Source organism: Parasteatoda tepidariorum, chromosome 5 (assembly GCF_982258835.1).
Source record: "Parasteatoda tepidariorum strain Cologne lab strain chromosome 5, Ptep-v5.0, whole genome shotgun sequence".
Classification (NCBI taxonomy): Eukaryota; Metazoa; Arthropoda; class Arachnida; order Araneae; family Theridiidae; genus Parasteatoda; species Parasteatoda tepidariorum.
Window position 1 is genome coordinate 69,198,190 of NC_141759.1, and position 20,655 is coordinate 69,218,844.

At 33.7% G+C, this 20,655-nt stretch overlaps 1 protein-coding gene across 1 annotated transcript; it reads left to right on the forward strand.

Moving 5' to 3' along the window:
- Positions 1–275: 275 nt before the first annotated feature.
- Positions 276–5,528, forward strand: LOC147809463 (uncharacterized). Its single transcript, XM_087162825.1, has one exon. The coding sequence runs from the start codon at positions 276–278 to the stop codon at positions 5,526–5,528; it is 5,253 nt and encodes a 1,750-aa protein (XP_087018951.1).
- Positions 5,529–20,655: the final 15,127 nt, after the last annotated feature.

Here is a 20,655-nt window from a genome sequence, read left to right on the forward strand (position 1 = left end):
TTCCTTAACTTTGGTTTTATGTTGGCAACCTTCTTGAAATGTTTTGTGTTGATTATTTAGTGTTCGAATTAGTTAGGTTTTGAAAATATCACTAAATTGAGATTGCTTTAGAATTAATAAATGTTTATTAAGTTTTAATTTGTATCTGTTTATTCATCTGTAGAACTAGTAGTTCATTTGAATAACATTTAAAAAGGCGTCCGTGAAATTTATTTGTTTGCTGCAATTTACATTTTCTGGCGTCCGTGACAGGACATTTTTTCCGATTCGAAACAATGTTTCAAGCAGCAAAAGGATTTAAAAAAGAAGATTTGTTGTTCGTCGCTGAAGAAATTGGCGCAACATTACCACAAAAGGTCACAATATCGGAACTGAAAGAAGCAATTTTGAAAAGTAAGCAGTATTCCGAAGATCCACAGTTTGTTGAAGATATTTTGGTAACAACTGTTAGTGACCGGAAGCATAAAGAATTGGCAGAGGCGGATCAAAAACGATTAGAATATGAAGAAAAGCAAAAACAGTTAGAATGTGATGAAAAGCAAAAGCAATATGAAGAACGGGAAAGAATAAGATTACATGAACTGGAGTTGGCGCGAATTCAAGTAAACTCGCCAGTGGCAACAGCAGGTGAGTCCGAAAATTCTATGATTACTAGTGCTAGGAGGAAATTTAATTTACCCAAATTAGAGTTTCGACAATTCAGTGGGGATATCAAGGAATGGTTACCTTTTTGGAGCCAATTCCAACAGATTCATCAAGATGTAGATATTGCTCCCGAAAATAAATTTCAGTACCTTATTCAAGCTACTGTAAGCGGATCTAGAGCGCGAGAAGTTGTAGAGAGCTTTCCGCCAACCGGAGCTAACTACGCCAAGGTAATTGATAGTCTGAAAGCTCGGTTTGGAAGAGATGAACTTTTGGTAGAAGTTTATGTTCGCGAACTATTAAGATTAATAATTTCGGTTCAGAAAAATGAAAAAATTTTAATGACTTCTCTCTATGATAAGCTTGAATCGTACCTTAGAGCATTAGAGACACTAGGAGTAACAACTGATAAATGTGCTTCAATACTTTATCCAATGGTTGAATCTTGTTTTCAAGAAGAGTTCCTGAAAGCATGGAACAGAAGTCCTTCTTACGCAGCTTCAACTGATGCTAAAGAACGACTGAACAATTTGATGAATTTCCTGAAAACCGAAACTGAAGGAGAGGAAAGAATAAATTTAGCCATGGCTGGGTTTGGTTTGGGTTCAAGTGAAAATCGCCAAACTTTTAAGAAAAAAGGAAAGCCTTTGATTTCAGGTAGAGTGCCTACAGCTGCCAATTTACTTACTGTGGCTTCAAAAGAGGTAAAGAAATTATGTGTTTTTTGTTCTGGAAAGCACTCCAGCTCAGACTGTTTCACCGCTCAAAGGATGAGTTTAGCCGAGAGACAAGATATAGTAAGAAAAAACCAGTGTTGTTTTGCGTGTTTGAATCCTGGTCATCCAGTACGTAAGTGCAAAATGTTTATCAAATGTATTGTATGCGGTAAAAGACATGTGCCACTTATGTGTGAGAAGCTAGATACCCGAGGTAAAGAATCAGGAGAAAGTGGTGAGAAATGTGAAAGTTCTGAGATTAACATGTCTAACATTACTTATGGTCCCAAAGTGTTTCTTCAGACATTAAAAATCAAACTGGTTTCAGATAACAAGGAAATTCTAGTGAGAGCTGTATTAGATTCCGGATCCCAAAAAACGTATATTTTGAAAAGTCTCGTGGAACAAATGGGATATACTCCGGTAAGAAAAGAAACACTTATACATTCTTTATTTGGTGGTATTAACTCTGATAAGTATGAACACACATGTTATAGAATTCGATTAAGAAATCCTAAAAGCAGCATAACTTGTAACATGGAAGCTTTGGATCAGTCTTCTATATGTGATAACATTACACCTGTAACTTCAGGTCCGTGGATCAAGGAGCTTCAGGAAATGAAGATAACTTTATCAGATATTGGTAATGAATTGCAACCTGTACAAGTACTTCTTGGAGCTGACGTGATAGGGAAGCTTATGACAGGTCAGCGTAAAGTATTAACTTGTGGACTTGTCGCCATAGAAACTTTACTTGGTTGGACTTTGTCGGGAAAAGTGCCTGAAAGCGATACATCTTTATGCAATTCTATGTTGGTAACTTCTCTTTTAGTGAAAGAAATGGATATATCAGATATGTGGACATTGGATACCATAGGGATACAGGATCCATCAGAACAGGAGACTAAAAAAGAACTTTATAACGCTTCGGTAGATCATTTCTTAAAGACTGTTAAAGTTGAAGATCAACGTTTCCTTGTTAGTCTACCTTGGCTTGACGTACATTTGCCTTTGCCCGACAATTTTAATTTAGCACTAAAAGGGTTACAAGTAACAACTCGGACGCTTAAAGCAGAAAATTTGTTTGAGGAATATGGAAATGTTTTCAAAGAATGGGAACGAGAAGGCATCATCGAAGAAGTTCCTGTAGAAGAACTGAAATTGACTTGTCACTATATGCCACATCGTCACGTAGTGAAGGAGAACAGTACAACAAAGATTAGGCCGGTGTTTAATGCTTCGTCTAAACAAAAGGGACATCCCAGTCTTAATGACTGTGTTGAAAAGGGCCTAAATTTGATCGAATTAATTCCTTCCATAATGACAAGATTTCGCCTCCATAAGTTCGGCATAACAGCAGATATACGCAAAGCTTTTTTGCAAATAGGTCTCCATAAGCCAGATAGAGATTTTCTACGTTTTCTATGGCACGACGAACAAGGTGAGCTCAAACATTACCGTCATCGAAGAGTTGTCTTCGGTGTTTCTTGTAGTCCCTTTTTGCTTGCGTCAACCATACGATACCACTTAGAAAACAAACTAGATGAAGCCACACAAGGAAATGGAAGATATCCTGAAGGCATTATCCGCCAACTGCTACTCAGTTTTTATGTAGATAATTGTTTAGTTAGTGTTGAAACTGAGCAAGAGTTAGAACAGTTTATTGAAGTTGCCACAGAAATTATGGCTGAAAGAAAATTTGATTTAAGAGGGTGGGAGTTCACTAATCCCGCTGAATCCACTGTAAGGTCAACAAACATTCTAGGAATGATATGGGACAGACAAAGTGATACTCTTTCCATAAATATTCCTGATGTTAATGAAACAAAGAATGAAGTGATCACAAAGCGAAATATTTTATCAGCTTCACACAAAGTTTTTGATCCCATAGGGATAACCTGTCCAGTGATGATGCGTCCAAAACTTTTGTTACAAAATTTGTGGAAGTCTAAAATTGGTTGGGACGCTGAAGTTGATCAAAAAACGGGCGAAGAATTTCTAAGATGGTTAAATGAGCTTGAATGTTTGAAGAATGTGAAGGTAGCAAGATGGTTGCACTGCGATAAGGGAGTTGAAAATATTTCACTTCATTTTTTTTGTGATGCAAGCAAGTATGCCTATTCGGCAGTAGTCTTTCTGCGAGTTTGTTATATGACTAATGTTTATGTACAGCTGGTACAAAGTAAAACAAGAATTGCCCCTTGTGGGAAAAAAGAGACAACAATTCCAAGATTAGAACTTCTTGGTGCCACAATATCTGCTCGTCTATCCACTGAGGTACGAAAAGAGTTTAAAACCCACAATGTGTATTTTTGGACAGATTCCACCACAGTGTTAGCTTGGTTGAAAAGAGAAGAAACGCGGGGTGTATTCGTACAGAACCGTGTTCCAGAAATTAGGAAACTGACACCAGTTCAAGCATGGAGACATGTACCTGGATCCTTGAATCCCGCGGATCGGCCAAGTAGAGGTTGTTCAGCTAAGCAATTGTGCCAGTCAAAATGGTGGGAGGGTCCCTGTTGGTTGTACCTTCCATCCCGTGAATGGCCAACTAACGACTCAGAGGAAGATGTCAATGAAGAAGAAGTGATTAGAGAAAAAAGAAGAACGATCGTATCTTCAATTGTAAATATTGAAGTTACAGAAATATGGAGCGATCATTTTTCCTCTTACAGTAGAAACATCAGAGTGGTGTCATGGATTCTTCGTTTCATACATAACACATCACATGAAAATAAATTAAAAGGTAACTTGAGCTATGAAGAATTCAAAGAAGCAGAAACTCAAGTGCTCAAATCCATACAATTAAAAGTGTTTCAAGATGAGAAGTTTCTTAACAAAATGCAAGCATTTAGAGATGAAAAGGGATTACTGCGAATAAGAACCAAACTTGTAAATAGTGATGAAACTGAAGATTTTAAATTTCCCATTCTTTTACCTGGTAATAGTTTCGCTATGAAGTTAATACGAGAAGAGCATGAGAAATCAATGCATGCTGGTTCTTCTATCGTACTTGTCAGACTTAGGGAGAAGTTTTGGATTCTTAAGGCTAAAAAGTTAGTAAAAGATGTCATTTCTAAATGCGTGACATGCAAGCGTTTCAAATCTAAACCAGTTGAAGTTCCCTTCGCTCCGCTGCCTAGAGAAAGAGTTACCTTGACAAAAGTCTTCGAGGTAAGTGGTGTAGATTATGCTGGTCCTCTCTACTTGAAGTCAAAAGGAAAAGCTTGGATCGTTTTATTTACGTGTGCCGTTTACCGAGCGGTCCATTTTGAACTGGTACAATCACTCACCACAGATGCTTATATCCAAGCCTTCAGACGATTCATTGCCAGACGAGGCCGGATTTCAATCCTTTATTCCGACAACGGCACAAATTTTGTGGGAGCCAACAGAGCATTGAAAGCATTAGATTGGGACAAAATAGCCGCATACTCAACCGCTCAGAGAATCACTTGGAAATTTATTCCACCTACCGCAGCATGGTGGGGTGGGTGGTGGGAGCGAATGGTCAGAATGCTCAAAGAACTGCTACGTCGAGTTCTAGGGAAATATACCATCGATTACGAAGAACTCTACACGATATTGTGTGACTGTGAGTCAGTAATAAATTCAAGGCCACTCACTTACATACAAGATAATCCAAATGAATTAGTACCGTTGACACCCGAAATGTTTATTCACGGTGGCGGTAACAGCGAAACACCAGATCTAGATAATGTAGACCGATCTTGCCTTATAAAACGAATAAAGTATTTGCAGAAGCTACGTGAAAATCTCAGACAAAGATTCAGAAATGAATACCTTGCTCTTTTAGTCCACAAAGGGGTAAGAAGAAATAACGTTTTAGACGTTGGTGATGTTGTGTTAATAGGACATGACAATGTCCGTCGCATCGATTGGCCACTTGGAGTTATTTTAGAAATTTTTCCTGGTAAAGATGGTATTCCTAGAGTTGCAAAACTGAGGACCAGTAAGGGGGAAAGGATCCGTCCATTTCAAAGGCTTTACCCATTAGAAGTGTCTACCAAAACTGATATTGAGGTCTTAAAAGCTGCTAGAAGGACTGACGATTTTGTAGAAAACAATGAAGCTTTAGAGGTGAATTATTTTCCTAAAACTAAGTCGGGAAGAATCATCAAAGTTCCTGTTCGGTTGGACTTATGAGCATTCTTTTTATTTTTAGCTCTAGTAGTTTAAAGTTCCAACTTTCGTAAAATTTTGGTTGCAAAGTTCAATAAGCCTAACTTTGCAAGGTGGGAGTATGTTAGAGATTGTAATATGTTTTTATAGTTGGTGTCACGTGACTCTGACTGCTGCTGCTTTCATTTAATTTTTATTCCTTAACTTTGGTTTTATGTTGGCAACCTTCTTGAAATGTTTTGTGTTGATTATTTAGTGTTCGAATTAGTTAGGTTTTGAAAATATCACTAAATTGAGATTGCTTTAGAATTAATAAATGTTTATTAAGTTTTAATTTGTATCTGTTTATTCATCTGTAGAACTAGTAGTTCATTTGAATAACATTTAAAAAGGCGTCCGTGAAATTTATTTGTTTGCTGCAATTTACATAATGTTCAAACACCGTTAGAATTGTCATTCTTAATTTACGGTAAAATTACGAGTAGCAGTCTGTTCCTTCACTTAACCGTAAAGTTTATGGTAAGGAACATTTTTTACTTTTACGGTTTTGAAACTGCTTTCAGATTTTATGGTTAAATAGCCATGTGAACACAAAAGTATGCGATTTTTTAACAATTCATTTTTAGTATTGTTTCAAAATAGTCGGTTATGAAATGTACTCATCTGTGAGGAACTAAGTAGCTTCATTGGTGGGTTTAGTAGGTGCGATAAAATTCTGGTTGTTTAACCGTATTAGGTGAAAACAGTTAATAAACGGTTTTCTCAATACTTTCTTATTTACGGTCATTTGACTGTTTTGTTTAAGTATGAAAAAATAACAGTGAAATAAATTGCTATTTAACCAATTTTCTGAGAAATTTCTAACAGCGTATCATTAATACCTAACATTAACTAATAGTCATAAAGTTAAACAGCAATCAAACTGTTGAATAGCATTCAAAATTTAAAAAAATATTCATAATATTAATTCACGCGGTTAACTTCTTGTCGACAAATGCATAGTTTCCAGTTTATGTATTTACCTTGCAACAATATCTAACAAAAAAATTACTTGTTCTGATTGGTATTAAATTTTTAGCTTTTGTGGTCATAATCTCAACACACAGATTATCTCTTTGTTTCTGAGATGCATACCATATAGACAGTTGCCAATAGCTCATTGTGCAGCTCTAGTGCGATGTAAATAAAGTATGTACCTACCATACCATATAACTCTATTTCCTACACTCAATTTGGAGAATTATATTTTCATTTATTTAAATAATTTTAAACAATTGATAGTTTTTCTTGTTGATTTTGACAGGATATAATAGATCTTCAAAATAATGGTTAAAAGGTAACTGGTAGAAAATTCTTCTTCATATTTTGTAAAAATTTACTAAAATGATAGCACGAATGAAAATCATTTTTGGAGAATGATTTATACGTTAATTTATAAATCACATGACAAATCTGCGCCGTGTTCTGTAATCACCTATTTTTGCACATAATTTTAAAATCCTTAACAAAAATGAAAAAAAAATTATCGCATTTAAAACGGGTCTAAAATTAATATTTAAGTAAGGAAGAAACAAAAAAGAAATATAAATTTAACAATCAATCCAAAGGAAGGCAAACTAAAAAAAAAAAAAAAATCAAAACCTATTTGACTACAAGGGAAAAAGAGAAGAGTTGAATATCAATTAATAGAAATCTAAAGCTCAGAAGCCGTTAATAGCCACATTTCCTTGCCAATTTTCAAATAAATTAAGGTAATTTGTTAAAGTTCGAAATCAAGGAAATGAGGACATTAAGGGTTCCCATATCCTTAATGTTAAACGTTTGTTCCCTTCATTCTACTAACTAATTTTTTGATTGCCAGATTGTATTGATTTCTTAGACGTCTAAAAATAAGTAAATAATATCAAGTTAATTTCTTCTGTTCTATTTGTGATGTCATAATGGGCATTGCATATTTACTAGCTTTAAAAATTTAAAGAGATATTTTAAGCCGTTCAATTCATAACATTATAGTTTTTAAGTGACTGATGATTGATTCTATCAACTCATGCATTGATTGTTTGATTGAAGTATTTTGGTTTTTTAAGTAGTGAAAAATATATAATTAACACTATATTAATTTAATAGTGCAGAAACGTTGTTGTTATTCCATTAAAGATTTTATTTTAATTTTAACGAGCACGTAGTATGTAATGTGCAAGATTATCTAGGGAGTTTGCAGATAACCTAGGTGATTTAAGACATCACCCTAGCGGGATAATCGTATAGCCCTAGTTCAGCGGTTCCTAAAAAATGTTTCGCGGAACCCATGAGTTTTATGGAAGGGTCACATGGATTCGAGTGGAGTAAGGACATTTTTTAAATGGTTATGTTTTTTGAATAATTCAATTGTATCTAATAATATATGTCTGTAATTATATCTAATCAATTATCCATTATTCGTTTCATATAGCGTATACACAAGGCATTTTCTTAATAGAATTCCAATGAAAAAATCACAAAATTTAAAAAAAAATTATTTTTATTCTAATAATAATAGTAATAATAATAATAATATTTTACGAAAATGATATGCATTTATTAGGGGGACCGGAAAGTAATGTAGTTTCATTGTAGTTGATATTTGTTATTTTATTTTTAATCAAGATTTTATTTCTAATCAAAGACGTATTCACCCTCGTTAGCAACAACCTTTCAATGCCGGATCAAAAGTAAATCGAAGTGGACCGATAAAAATGAATTCGTTTCTAAGACAAATGAATATTTAATGTACCGAAGCGAAATTATTTTTGATTCCCTAATATAAGAAATCGCATTACTATTTCAAAACGAACTTTTCTATATAAAAAAAAAATTCGTTTTAGTACATTCCAATAATCACTCTTAACGTTTTGTTTACTTTATTTTATACTAGTCGTTGAACTGCCAACCTAATTTTGAGTTTACGACTACTAATGTTCAGCTACTTAACCTTGTAATTTTGAACCCTATCCAGAAGACAAGGGAACTCCTGGATCAAGTATTGGAAGGAATTCTTACCTTTGTGAAGGATTTTTTTCGTCAATACTGTGGTTGGAGCGACCCGAAGGAATTCGTATCGATGAGTCATAATAGATTTCAAAATCAGGTCACCTCATTGGGAGGTTAGCGATCTATCCCCTGAATCACCACGGCTTATTCTTAACTTTTTTAAAAGTTCTTTGACATTTAATGAAAACTATAATTCAGCATTTGCGAGCATCAAAAATTATTTCCGAGCTACAAATGAGGTTAGCATTTTTAATATGTCTGACATAAAATCAATTTTAAAAGTAGTATTGATGAAACAACTGAAAAACTTTCCCATTCATGTTAAACATTTAAAAAAGTATTTAGTAGTCTATCATTGTTTAATATATTTACAATTGTTCTTATTTCCAAAGTCGAGGTTCCACCAAATGAAGGACGATCATTGAGGGTTCCATAGGAGAAAAAATTGGGAACCCCTGCACTAGTTATTCTACACATCAGCGAGATAACAGTGAAATAATTTTTCCTGCATGTATACAAATCTCGTCTAATTCGGGTGTGGGGATTTTAAACCTGAAATTTGTTTTGCTTCTGAAGCTACAGATTTTTTTTAAAATGAGATTTTTGGTTGAAATGTTTTTTTTTATTTCATTTATTTCCAATGGCACATTAAAAGACAATTGAACATCAAAGAGATAACAATAAATCTATAAATAAGAGCGAGCAATTCAGTAGCGTTTCCAGATAGTTTTCCGATAGAGAGCAGGGCACCTAGACAGGTTTGACAAGTTCATTACCTCGTGGAGGATACACAATGTACGAAAGGTATCATGAGAGCAGTGATGGCTCAGGGCATAGAGAGTTCGCCTTCCAATGAGGTGAACCAGGTTCGAATCCCAGTCGATACGAATGCCACATTCGGCTCGCACTGACCACAGTGCTGACGTGAAATATCCTCAGTGGTGGACGGATCATGGGTTAGAGCCCCCTTGCCGTCAGTCTAACCGTGGGAAGTTCTCGTGTTCTTCCTCTCCATGTAACGCAAATGCGGTTTCTTCTCCTTCTTCTCATTGACACGACAGCCCAGGATGGGCCTTGGCCTTCTCAACAAGCCTATGCCAAGGCAAATCCCACTCGGAGCATGGTGTCTTTCTCGCTGAATTATTCTTCTGTTGTGTGATGTGTGAAAGTGGCCCACTAGTAAATGGGTATCTGTGGCAATGTGGCGGGAAGAATGTTGCTCGCTCGGAAGATCGTAATAGCACAGTGCAGAGGGGATAGAGCGTTCGCCTTCCAATGTCGCGAACCGGGTTCGAATCCCAATCGATACGAATTCAGCATCCGGCTTGAGCCGACCACAGTGCTGATGTGAAAGTGCGACCTCAGTGGTAGACGAATCATGAGTTAAGAGTCCCCTTGCCGTCAGGCTAACTGTGGAAGGATCTCGTCGCCTTCCTCTCCATGTAACGCAAAAGCGGGTTAGTTCCATCAAAAAGTCCTCCACGAAGGCAAATTTACTCCTAATACTTGATCCAGGAGTTCCCTTTGTCTTCTGGATTGAGTTCAAAATTACAAGACTACGAAGGTGAGCATTAGAAGTCGTAAACCCAAAAATTGAGTTGGCTGTTCAACGACGGTTACAAGAAAAAATAATAAATAAAAGATATCATGAACCACGTTGATGCGACATAGATGTTTTTTCAGGCAATCGTGGCCAGTTAAAGAAGAAACATGGCGACAGATTTCAGGTTGAAATGTAACGAGTTTAAAATCGTTACAACAAGGGATGGCATAAATATTGCTACAAGCTACTAGGGGAGTTAGGGTGCATCATTATGATTAAAATTGCATATGCACCCATCCCCGGAAATATCGTCTTAGGTGGCAAGCGGTGCTTTCCATTTATAAATTGCTCAGAAGCACACACGAAGAAATAGTTTATAATAGGGAAGCGCTACTGTTGCGTAAGACGACATCTCAGAGCATGGTTTCGTATGCATTTTTAAGTCTAATGACGTCTCCTAACTATCCAAGAAGTTGTAACTATCAAAGAAGACATTTAAGCAACCCTTTGTTATATACAAGTATAACATTTAAAAGCTTGTCCATTCCAACAAATGTCATTAAAATATCAAAGACACGATAAAAAGTCTCATGAATCAGAAAAAAAAATTATTTGTTCCCCAGTGATATAAATGCCTTACTATTCTATTCGTTAAAGAATTTTTTATATCATTACAATGTAAGAAATCGGGCTTTAACGGAATAATCTGTTAATCTCTGTGTGAAATAGGAGCCGTGAAATAAAAAGTCTGTCTGATTTCGTGTGTTGCGTTGTTTATTGTTATTTTTAACTTCCTGTATGTATTAAAAAAAGTCCAAGTTAAGGGATGAATAACTATTTTTAAAATGCCAAAAATGTTTAAAAATATCCTTTAAACAAAAACTGTAGCTTGTTAAGAGAAACCAATTACAGAATTGAATTCAACAATACGAAAGTATCTAAGATTTGTTAAAAAAAATTTATGCAACAGGAAAAAAAAATTATTCCCCAGTGCAATCTGTAGAATAACTCATTCTTATATTAGGAGGACCACTGTCCTTGCATTAGAAAGGCTCTGGGTTCGAATTTTGGGCAAGGCATGGGCGTTTCTTTCTCTCTATCTGTGTTCTATGTCCTCTCTCTTTTGTGTGTGAATGTGACCCACCCTATAAACGGGTTGTGGTAGTGCGACGTAGGCGAAGCTGCTCTACCGCTATGGCTTCGCCACAGGTGCCCACTGGGTAACGAAAAGAGAGTTAGCAGTTCTGGCAGTTTCTGTGGCCAATGGACAATAGTTCCAAGTGCCCGCCATTAAAAAAAAAAAAAAAAAAAAAAATATTAGGAAGACCGGAAAGTAACGTCGTTTTGACGTATTAAATATCCGTTAGTCTTAAAAACAAATAAATTTTTTTCGATCCATTTCGATTCATTTTCGATCCGCTATTGAAAGGTTGTTGCTAACGAGGGTGAATACATTATTGATTAAAAATAAAATTTTGAAAAGAATTAGTATGGGGGAAGGCAAGGAGCATCAGAACTACGTTAAGTAACATTTATTCACATATAGGACATAACACTGGACAATACACAAAATACAAGACACTTAACTTATTAGAAGAGGCCGTCTGCCTCGTCGGCTACCATCACATACAATGTGTGTGTGGAGGGAAGGGTGTGCGCCATGATATGCGTGGGGAAGGTGCGCAATGATCTATGTACGTGTGCATGACGTATGGAATACGCTTCCCACATCGGCCATCATGACCAGGAAGGCGACCTCGCCTGGTGTTACAAGCAATAAAATTAAATCTGAAAACTATCTACCAAAACAATTAAAAAAAAATCTGAAAATTAAGCTAACTAATATTTTACAATACAATCAAATAGTTAGAAAATTAATCTGAAAAATTTTAGCAAAACAATTATGAAACATTTTCATAACACAGTATTACAATTTTCTGTTTACATTACAATCTTCTGAAATATTAGAATATAAGAAAAAATTTCATACATTACCGATAGTTAAACAAATATCAGTAACAGCTTTTTCACATTTCAATGAAACATTAATCTGCAACTGTAAATATTCTCTAAAACAAGATAAAAATAAATCATTAAATATAAAATTTAGAGTCAATGATATTAAAGGAAGGAAAAAAAAGTTTAGTTTCTTGATAAAGTCAATCAGTCTTTCATGAAAAAAAGTGACTATTTTCAAATAGAAAATTAAGTTTTTTCATTATCGTGAGGCCATGGTTTCATATACTCTGCACAAGTAGAGGTTTTTAAAGGTCCATCGACGAAGTCACATTTCTCTACGTCATAGGTGTCATTATTTTTGATTTTTGTCACCTTATAGGGTCCTAGAAATTTTTGCTTTAACTTTAAACCTGGACCAAACTGTGTTCGCTTAATTGCAACTAAATCATGAAGTTTGAACTTTTGTGCGTGCTTACGACGGAGATTATAATAACGGCGATTTTCATCTTGAACTTTGCAAATTTGGTTCTTTGCGTTTTTGCGTAGTTCATCTCGTTGCTGTTGAAAATTAGCTGTTGTCTCATCGTTTAGCAGTTCTATGATCTTGATATCATTTTTCGACTTCATTTTCGTACCAATGAGGAGTTCGAAGGGCGTCATCTTAATACTTCGCTGAAACGTTGAGTTCAGTATCTGTTGCAGTTTGGGAACATGGGTATACCATTTCTCTGGATTGTCTGCTGAGAGTTTAGAAAGGACGGCAATAATGGTGGAATTTTGTTTCTCAACTTGGCCATTAGATCTTGGTAAGCCTGCTGTTATGGCAACATGAGCAATTTTTTCTTTATTGCAGTAATCTTGAAATGCAGCAGAGGTAAATGCAGATCCTCTGTCGGTTATTATTCTGGCTGGATTTCCAAAGATATGACTTTGCTTTTCTAGTCTATCTATGACTTCTGCAGCGTCTGTGGATTTAGTGGGATAAAGCCAACTGAATTTAGTAAAAGCATCTATAACTGTGAAAATGTGTTTATATTTCTTCGAGGTGGTTGCCAGCGGACCTAGATGATCTAAATGAAAAGTGTGAAGAGGTGAGTCATCTTTTTCGATTGGATGTAGCATACTGTCTTGTTTGCCACGTTTTCGATTTGTAAGGATACATGTGACGCAATTTTTAATGCATTTCTCAACTTTGTCTTTAAGATGTGGTATGTAAAAGTCTTTTCTGACCAATTCTTGTGTACGTAATACGGCAAAATGACCACGTTCGTGAGCAGTTTTGATGATGTTGGTCTGCATTTCGTCAGGTACTACAATTAAATCGATTCCATTAACAGTTTTGTACAATAATTTGTTCTTTAGTATATAATCATCGTGAGGTGTACTTTGAAGAAGAGTTTTTATGGCGGTTATTTGGTCATCAGTTTGTTGCGCTTTTAGTAGCTGAAGATGTAAACTATCTTGAATGACCATGCACTGTGGAGAGCGACTAAGAGCATCTACGTGACACATCTTTGTACCAGTTCTGTGTTCTATAGTACAATCAAATTCTTGAAGATATAATGCCCATCTAGCAATACGGGAATTAAGTTCTTTTTTGTTCAAAGTTTTCACTAAGGCGTCGCAATCAGTTACTATTTTAAATTTGGTACCAAGCACATAAATACGAAATTTTTTTAGTGCTTCTACAACTGCAAGTACTTCTAGTTCAAAACTTGTATATTTTCTTTCATTGTCCGATGTTTTCTTTGACATAAAAAATACTGGATGGAGTTGGTTGTCATGTATAGATTTTTGAAGTAGGACTGCCCCCAAACCATCTATTGATGCGTCAGTATGAATCTCAGTAGGAGAATTTTGATTATAAATACTTAAAACAGGCTTTTGGGAAAGTAAATATTTTAATTTCTGAAATGCGGTTTTCTGATCAATTTTAAACTGGAAGGGGCTGTCCTTACGTAGAAGGTCACTTAGAGGTTTTGCTATAGTGGAATACGAGGGTATAAACTTTCTAAAATAACCAGTAAGTCCGAGAAATCGTCGTACGTCTTTAACATTTTTGAGATCTGGATAGTTAAGAACGGCTTTAGTTTTAGACGGAGAAGGTGATAATTTTCCGTTTTCTATTACGTATCCAAGAAATTCAATCTTATTATGCAAAAATTTGCACTTTTGAAAATTTATTTCAAGTCCATAATCACGAGCTACCTCAAGAACAATTTTTAAATATTTAAGAGCTTCAGATTCATTAGCAGCAGGGATAACAATATCATCCATATATGGCAAAACAATACCTTTAGCAATGAGGTCTCGAAAAATAGCATTTATGTAACGCATAAAAGTTGATGGACCGTTACTAAGACCGAAGGGCATACGTCTGAATTGATATTGACCATTATGTGTAACAAAACTAGTGAATTTACGACTTTTTTCATTAACCGGAACGTGTAGGAACCCATTTTTCAAATCAAGTGTAATAAAAATTTTAGAATTTTGAAGACAATCTAAAATATCATCAATTAAAGGAAGAGGGTAGTTATCTTTAATTAATTTTCGATTTAAACGTCTATAGTCAATACAAACTCGAGATTTACCATCCTTTTTACGAACTATCACAACTTGACTAGCGTACGGGGATGAACATGGTTCAATAATTCCATTTTTAACCCATTCGTCAATTTGTTCGTCTACAATGCCACGCTCAACAAATGGCAAACGTCGGGGCTTATGAAAAATTGGCTCGTCGTCAGTTAGTACGATATCAAGTTCAATATTTGCAGTTTTCTTTTTCTCTGGCGAATAAGCAATTAAAAGTTGCTCAACTTCTTTACGAGTTTGTTTCGAAACGTTAGGTCCGACATCATAAGAGGGAGAATCGTCAGAAATTGTCATAACAAAATTTTCAGTTACATTATCAGAGGGTTTAGAAATTTTTGAAAATTGAACTCCGGCAGGTGAAATAGAGAGGTTTGCTTGTTGAATAACGTCGCAACCTATTATTAGATCATAATTTGTACAATTATTCGGCACAACAGAAATAGTTACAGGGAAATTTTGATCATCAATAATAATTTCGGAATCAAAAGAACCGATGATGTTTGTTTGTGAAAAACCAAAACCAGTTAACAATTTATTGTTTCTTTTTAATGGTGGAGCGCCTAATTTTGTATATGCCACTTTTCTTAGCAATGTCAAATTGCTACCTGTGTCTACTAAACCATTAAGTTTTTGATCAGATATTATTACTTCTTTACACATATTAATATGAGAAGGAGATTCGTGAACGGTATTTACATTGGCATGTGGTGCAGAATTATCATTTCGATTATTTCGTCTACACTCTGTGGATTTATGACCAAACAGATTGCATGATATACATTTGGGACCACGTAAACGATTAGGACACGATTTAGATAAATGACCGATATCATTACAGTTAAAACAACGCTGAGGAGCTTTAGCTGATTCCAAAACATTCAGTTTTGAAGGCTTTCTATAGTTGTTTTGTTTTAGGCTATCATGTGTATGGGGAAAATTTGACGAATTTGGAATATTAATCCTATTGTTTACAACAGTTTCATACGTACGTAATTTTTGTTTAAATTCCAAAAAAGAATTCGCTCCATAAAGAATAATTTTTTCAGAATGTGTTCCATAAATTCCATTTATGACATACTGAATTATAGATGATTCATCAATAGTAGAATCACATCTATTAGCTAATTCACGCATTGAATTAAAATATTGTATGTAAGTTTCGGATTTCAACATTTTACGTTTTTCAAGTTCTCGATGAATTTCTATTGAAGTAACAGTATCTGAAAATTCTTTAATTAATTCCTCTTTGAACGCGTCATACGTATTTAAATTTCTTTTTGAAAACAAAAACGATTTGGCAGTTCCGCAAATCAAACGCTTGGCAAAAATTAATTTCTGAGAGGAACTTATAGCTGGGAATAAATCAAAATTTTCCTCAACATCTCGAAAAAAAACTTTTAATAGAATAAAAATCTTCACCCGAAAATTTTCTACAATTAGAAGAAATGTCTCTTAAAAGTAACCAGAACTGTGAATTCATTTCCGAATTCGCTAACTCATTCGAAAAAGAGTTTACATTATTTTGTTTACTAAATGAATCATTTTGATTTGAAGAAAATGAAAGACCTTGAATATTTGATACAAGCTCTTCACTAACGGGGGTAGTTGGCTGACCTTGATTGGCGCCTACTGAAAAATCACAAGCATTAGTATTCTGATTTATTGGATTCGGCGGGAATATCGGATTATTAGTTTCATTTTCGTCTTCCGATAAAAAATCTGTGCTTAAAGTTTTTTGAAATTCAATAATGTTTGATAAAGCATTTAAAATATTTTGACATAAAATTTGCTCATCACCTTCAACTTCTAAATGCAACAAATTAGCTACTGAAATAAATTCTTTTAAAGAGAGAATAGCTAACAAATTTTCCTTATGTTTTTCGAAATCAAAATCATCAGGAAATGCTGAAAAGTTTCTTATCCTTTTTCTCGATGTTCTATCGAAAACAGGGAGTGCTAGTATTGAATTCAAAGCTTTAACAGCCTGAGTAGTTCCGTACTTTAAGGAATTGGCGATTAGGGGGATGTCTCCTAATTTCAGTGCCATGATTAGTTTACAATGAAAATTTAAACAAATCGAAATTAGATAAACAGAGATTAAGAATTAAACAATTCAAAACAAATTAACGCGGAAATTGGAACTGTTCAAAATTACTAATCTTTTGAATTCAATTCTATTTAACATAAAAATTCTGAATACGAAATTAATAAAATTTCGCCTACCTTGGTATTGGGTGCAGTCCGTCTGTCAAAAAAAATATTATAACATATCGTCCAGAAGAAGAACTTCAATTCAACTCAAACAACACGTCTGTTTGTTAACGTCTTAATGCAATTCATCAAAATAAAATGTAGAACGTCTTTGGTGCATTTTATTTTTCGACAGCTTCAGGTATCTAGGGGTATTGTTGTCTTAGGATTGCAAGAGGGAAGGCCGTGCCCCCAAAATATGGGGGAAGGCAAGGAGCATCAGAACTACGTTAAGTAACATTTATTCACATATAGGACATAACACTGGACAATACACAAAATACAAGACACTTAACTTATTAGAAGAGGCCGCCTGCCTCGTCGGCTACCATCACATACAATGTGTGTGTGGAGGGAAGGGTGTGCGCCATGATATGCGTGGGGAAGGTGCGCAATGATCTATGTACGTGTGCATGACGTATGGAATACGCTTCCCACATTAGTAAATGCACCGAAACAATATAACTTTCCGATCAGCCTAATACTTTAGCAAAGACAGAAATTGTCAAATCAAACCGATTTTTGTGTTTTATCTCTTCTTTTTCCACTTAAAATTATACTGCATTTAGATGAAAATTTTGGTAAATTACCTTACAGTATGGTTATAGCATATTTGGCATTAAAAAATCCCGTGTAATTGTGGTTAATGAAACCACGATATATGTTATTGTAATCATTCATTTGGTAACTCCTCGTTTATATGGTAAAGGTTTACCTGAAATTCTGGTTTTAATGATTATAGTTCTTATTACTACAAATTTTGTAAAAAAATACAACACTGAAAAATAACTTTAACCTAATAAATGATTTTTATGCCATGCTCTAAGGTATTATAATAAAATTGCAAAACTTTCCACATTTACTAAATTTAATCATATATTATATAACCATTTTCACTGTTAATTTTACCAAAATTAGTAACTAAGCACTTAAATGAAATTTAGTAAATCTAGTTAAGCTCTACCAACATTTAAAATTATAAAAAATTTTATTTGCAAATGTGCAAGTACCTAGACAATTCGGCACACTTCAACTTAAATAAATACTGCATCAAGCTAAATAAAATTACTACATTATAAATCCCAACTTCCTTAAATAAAAGAGTAGATTTAGCGGATTCAAATATAACTGTAACCCTAGATGTATCCATTTATATTTATTTTTACTTATATTTATTTATTTATTTATTGTTACGCACACATATGCACCGATTAAAGCTGGCCAATATATTTTTGTCGAATCGATATAAAGATAGCAAAAGACAGCACACATAGCTTGGAGCACGGTTGGATTTACACCAGCTACCTCCACATTGTGAGAAATGCATCGTTGTAATGATTTTCTCTAATTTGTGCTATCTTTTCTTAAACTTGAGTAGGAATTATCAAGGGCACACAAGTGTTCATATGTATAGATAACAATAAATAAATAAAGGATTTCGTCGAATATAAATGATTAAAGAAGATAATACCCGTATCATATGATTCAATAACGTAATAACTATTATTATTTATTATAGCATAAATAGTAATAACTGCAGTTAGAATTTTAACAAGCAGTAAGTATTTAGATATGTTTTTTTTAACAGTAGAATATGTATACGTTTTTTAATGACACCATTACTAATTAACGATTATCCTTTATTTTAACTCTAATAGTGTTAAATAGAGTTTAAATTTGATTAAACAAAGAATTTATTTATGTTTTACTTAGTAGAAGCTATGAAACAAAGCCTATTGCCAAAGCGTAATAACAGTGATTTGTATTTTCAATTGAATAGAGTTTACAGGAATTTTAGCTAAAAGTTATGAAATCTTCGAGATAAAGAGTTTAATTCTGTAGGACAGAATAACATTGTTTCTAGTAATAGTTTAAGTACATACATTCTTCCAGAGCAAAATAAATATCTTGTAAAAATCATATTTTGTATTTTAAAAACAAATACCTTTTATTTTACTCAGTGAGAAAGAAAATGTAAAATGCTAGAAATGCTTTTATCCTTGAGGCAATTCCTTGTAGTCTTTTGAAAAGTATTTCCTTAGTGTATTTGAAAACTGTGTGGTTGTTGCGAGTTTTACATTTTTTACTTTAACCTCAGCTTTGAAGTATTAAATTTTGGTTTTCTTTGTACAAATAGAAAACACGATATTGGATTTTCTTTGTGAGTTTGTATTCGTAAAAATATAGAACCTTGGTATAGGTAATGCATCCGTTGCATTTCAAAATTTCCAAGTTTAATGCAGAATATTTATTTTTATTTTAAAATCTGGATTAATATGATAAATACGTTTAAAAAATTAAATATTATAATTTATTATTTTCCGTTAAAAGCCATGTGCACTAGTCAAAAAATTTTTTTCTTTAATGTTTTTACATCCAGTGTGATCGGGAATGATATAAATAAAAAATATATGAACGAAAATCTATGTCACTACTTTGAATGGAAAACTTAAAGTAGTGACATAGATTTTCGTTAATATATTTTATATTTATATCATTCCCGATCATTTCTTCACACTGAACATAAAACATGGTCTCAATTTATTCAACGTCGAAAATATTTTTTAACGTCACGGAAATGTCCTTACATAATATCTTTTAATATCCTAATTTGTTTCCATCTTTATTTTAAGTCAGTTAAAATAAGATAAAATCTTTAAGAATTGTGCTTAAGAAACGAAACATACTTTATGACAGTGTGCAAGATTAAATAACGAATCTTCAGCCCCAGAACCTGCACGGAGAAAAAAATTATAATGACATTTCTGGTAAAAAGCAAAGGAACATAATTCTTGTTACTAAAACCAAAATATATGGTATTTAAACCATTAATTGGGAAGTTTTTCCGCTTGAATGGTAACAGTATACCGGAAACTCTGATTTTCAAAATAATAGTTTTTATTACCATATATACAGTTAAAAACACAAAACTGTAAAGTAACTTTAACCAAATAAATGGTTTCATGCCATGCTATATGGTGTCATGATAAAATGACTAAACTTCACGACATTCAACAAATTCAATCACATAATAAAAATACTTATTTTATTATTAAAAACAAAGGAATATAATTCTTGTTATTAAAACCAAAATATATGGTATTTAAACCATTAATTGGGAAGTTTTTCCGCTTGAATGGTAACGGTATACCGGTAACACTGATTTTCAAAATAATAGTTCTTATTACCATATATACAGTAAAAACACAAAACTGTAAAGTAACTTTTACCAAATAAATGGTTTTATGCCATGCTATATGGTGTCACGATAAAATGCCTAAACTTCACGACATTCACCAAATTTAATCACCTATTAAAAAAACTTATTTTATTATTATTGGTAATTTTATTAAAATTATTGACAAAATACTTTGGTATAAACTTCCGAGGTTTTTGACATTCTCATAGACGCACACAGTGAATTTTACCATATTATACTAGTTTTGTCCAAACCTTTTTTCCCAGCGCGATTTCAATAACTTTTGGTTTGGTTCTTGTTCCCTTACTACTTTTGGACTATTTATGAGCATGCTTTTTTAATTCACTTTAGATAAGTCTGTTAAAAATAAACATTAAGAGTTGTAATTTATGTGCCTTCCTATACACTGTAAGAATTTCGGATTGAATCATGGTATAAAATACTGGTACTTTGGGAACATCATCCGTAAAATCCATTTTAACCGTAAAATATTATACCGCAAATTTTACAGTAAATTTTATTAAACTTGAGTGATCCAGTGATTTTACGGTAATTATTACTGTAAAAATTAC

Excerpts from the sequence above, each read along its gene's own strand:
- LOC147809463 (XM_087162825.1), top strand. The coding sequence starts at position 276 with ATGTTTCAAGCAGCAAAAGGATTTAAAAAAGAAGATTTGTTGTTCGTC.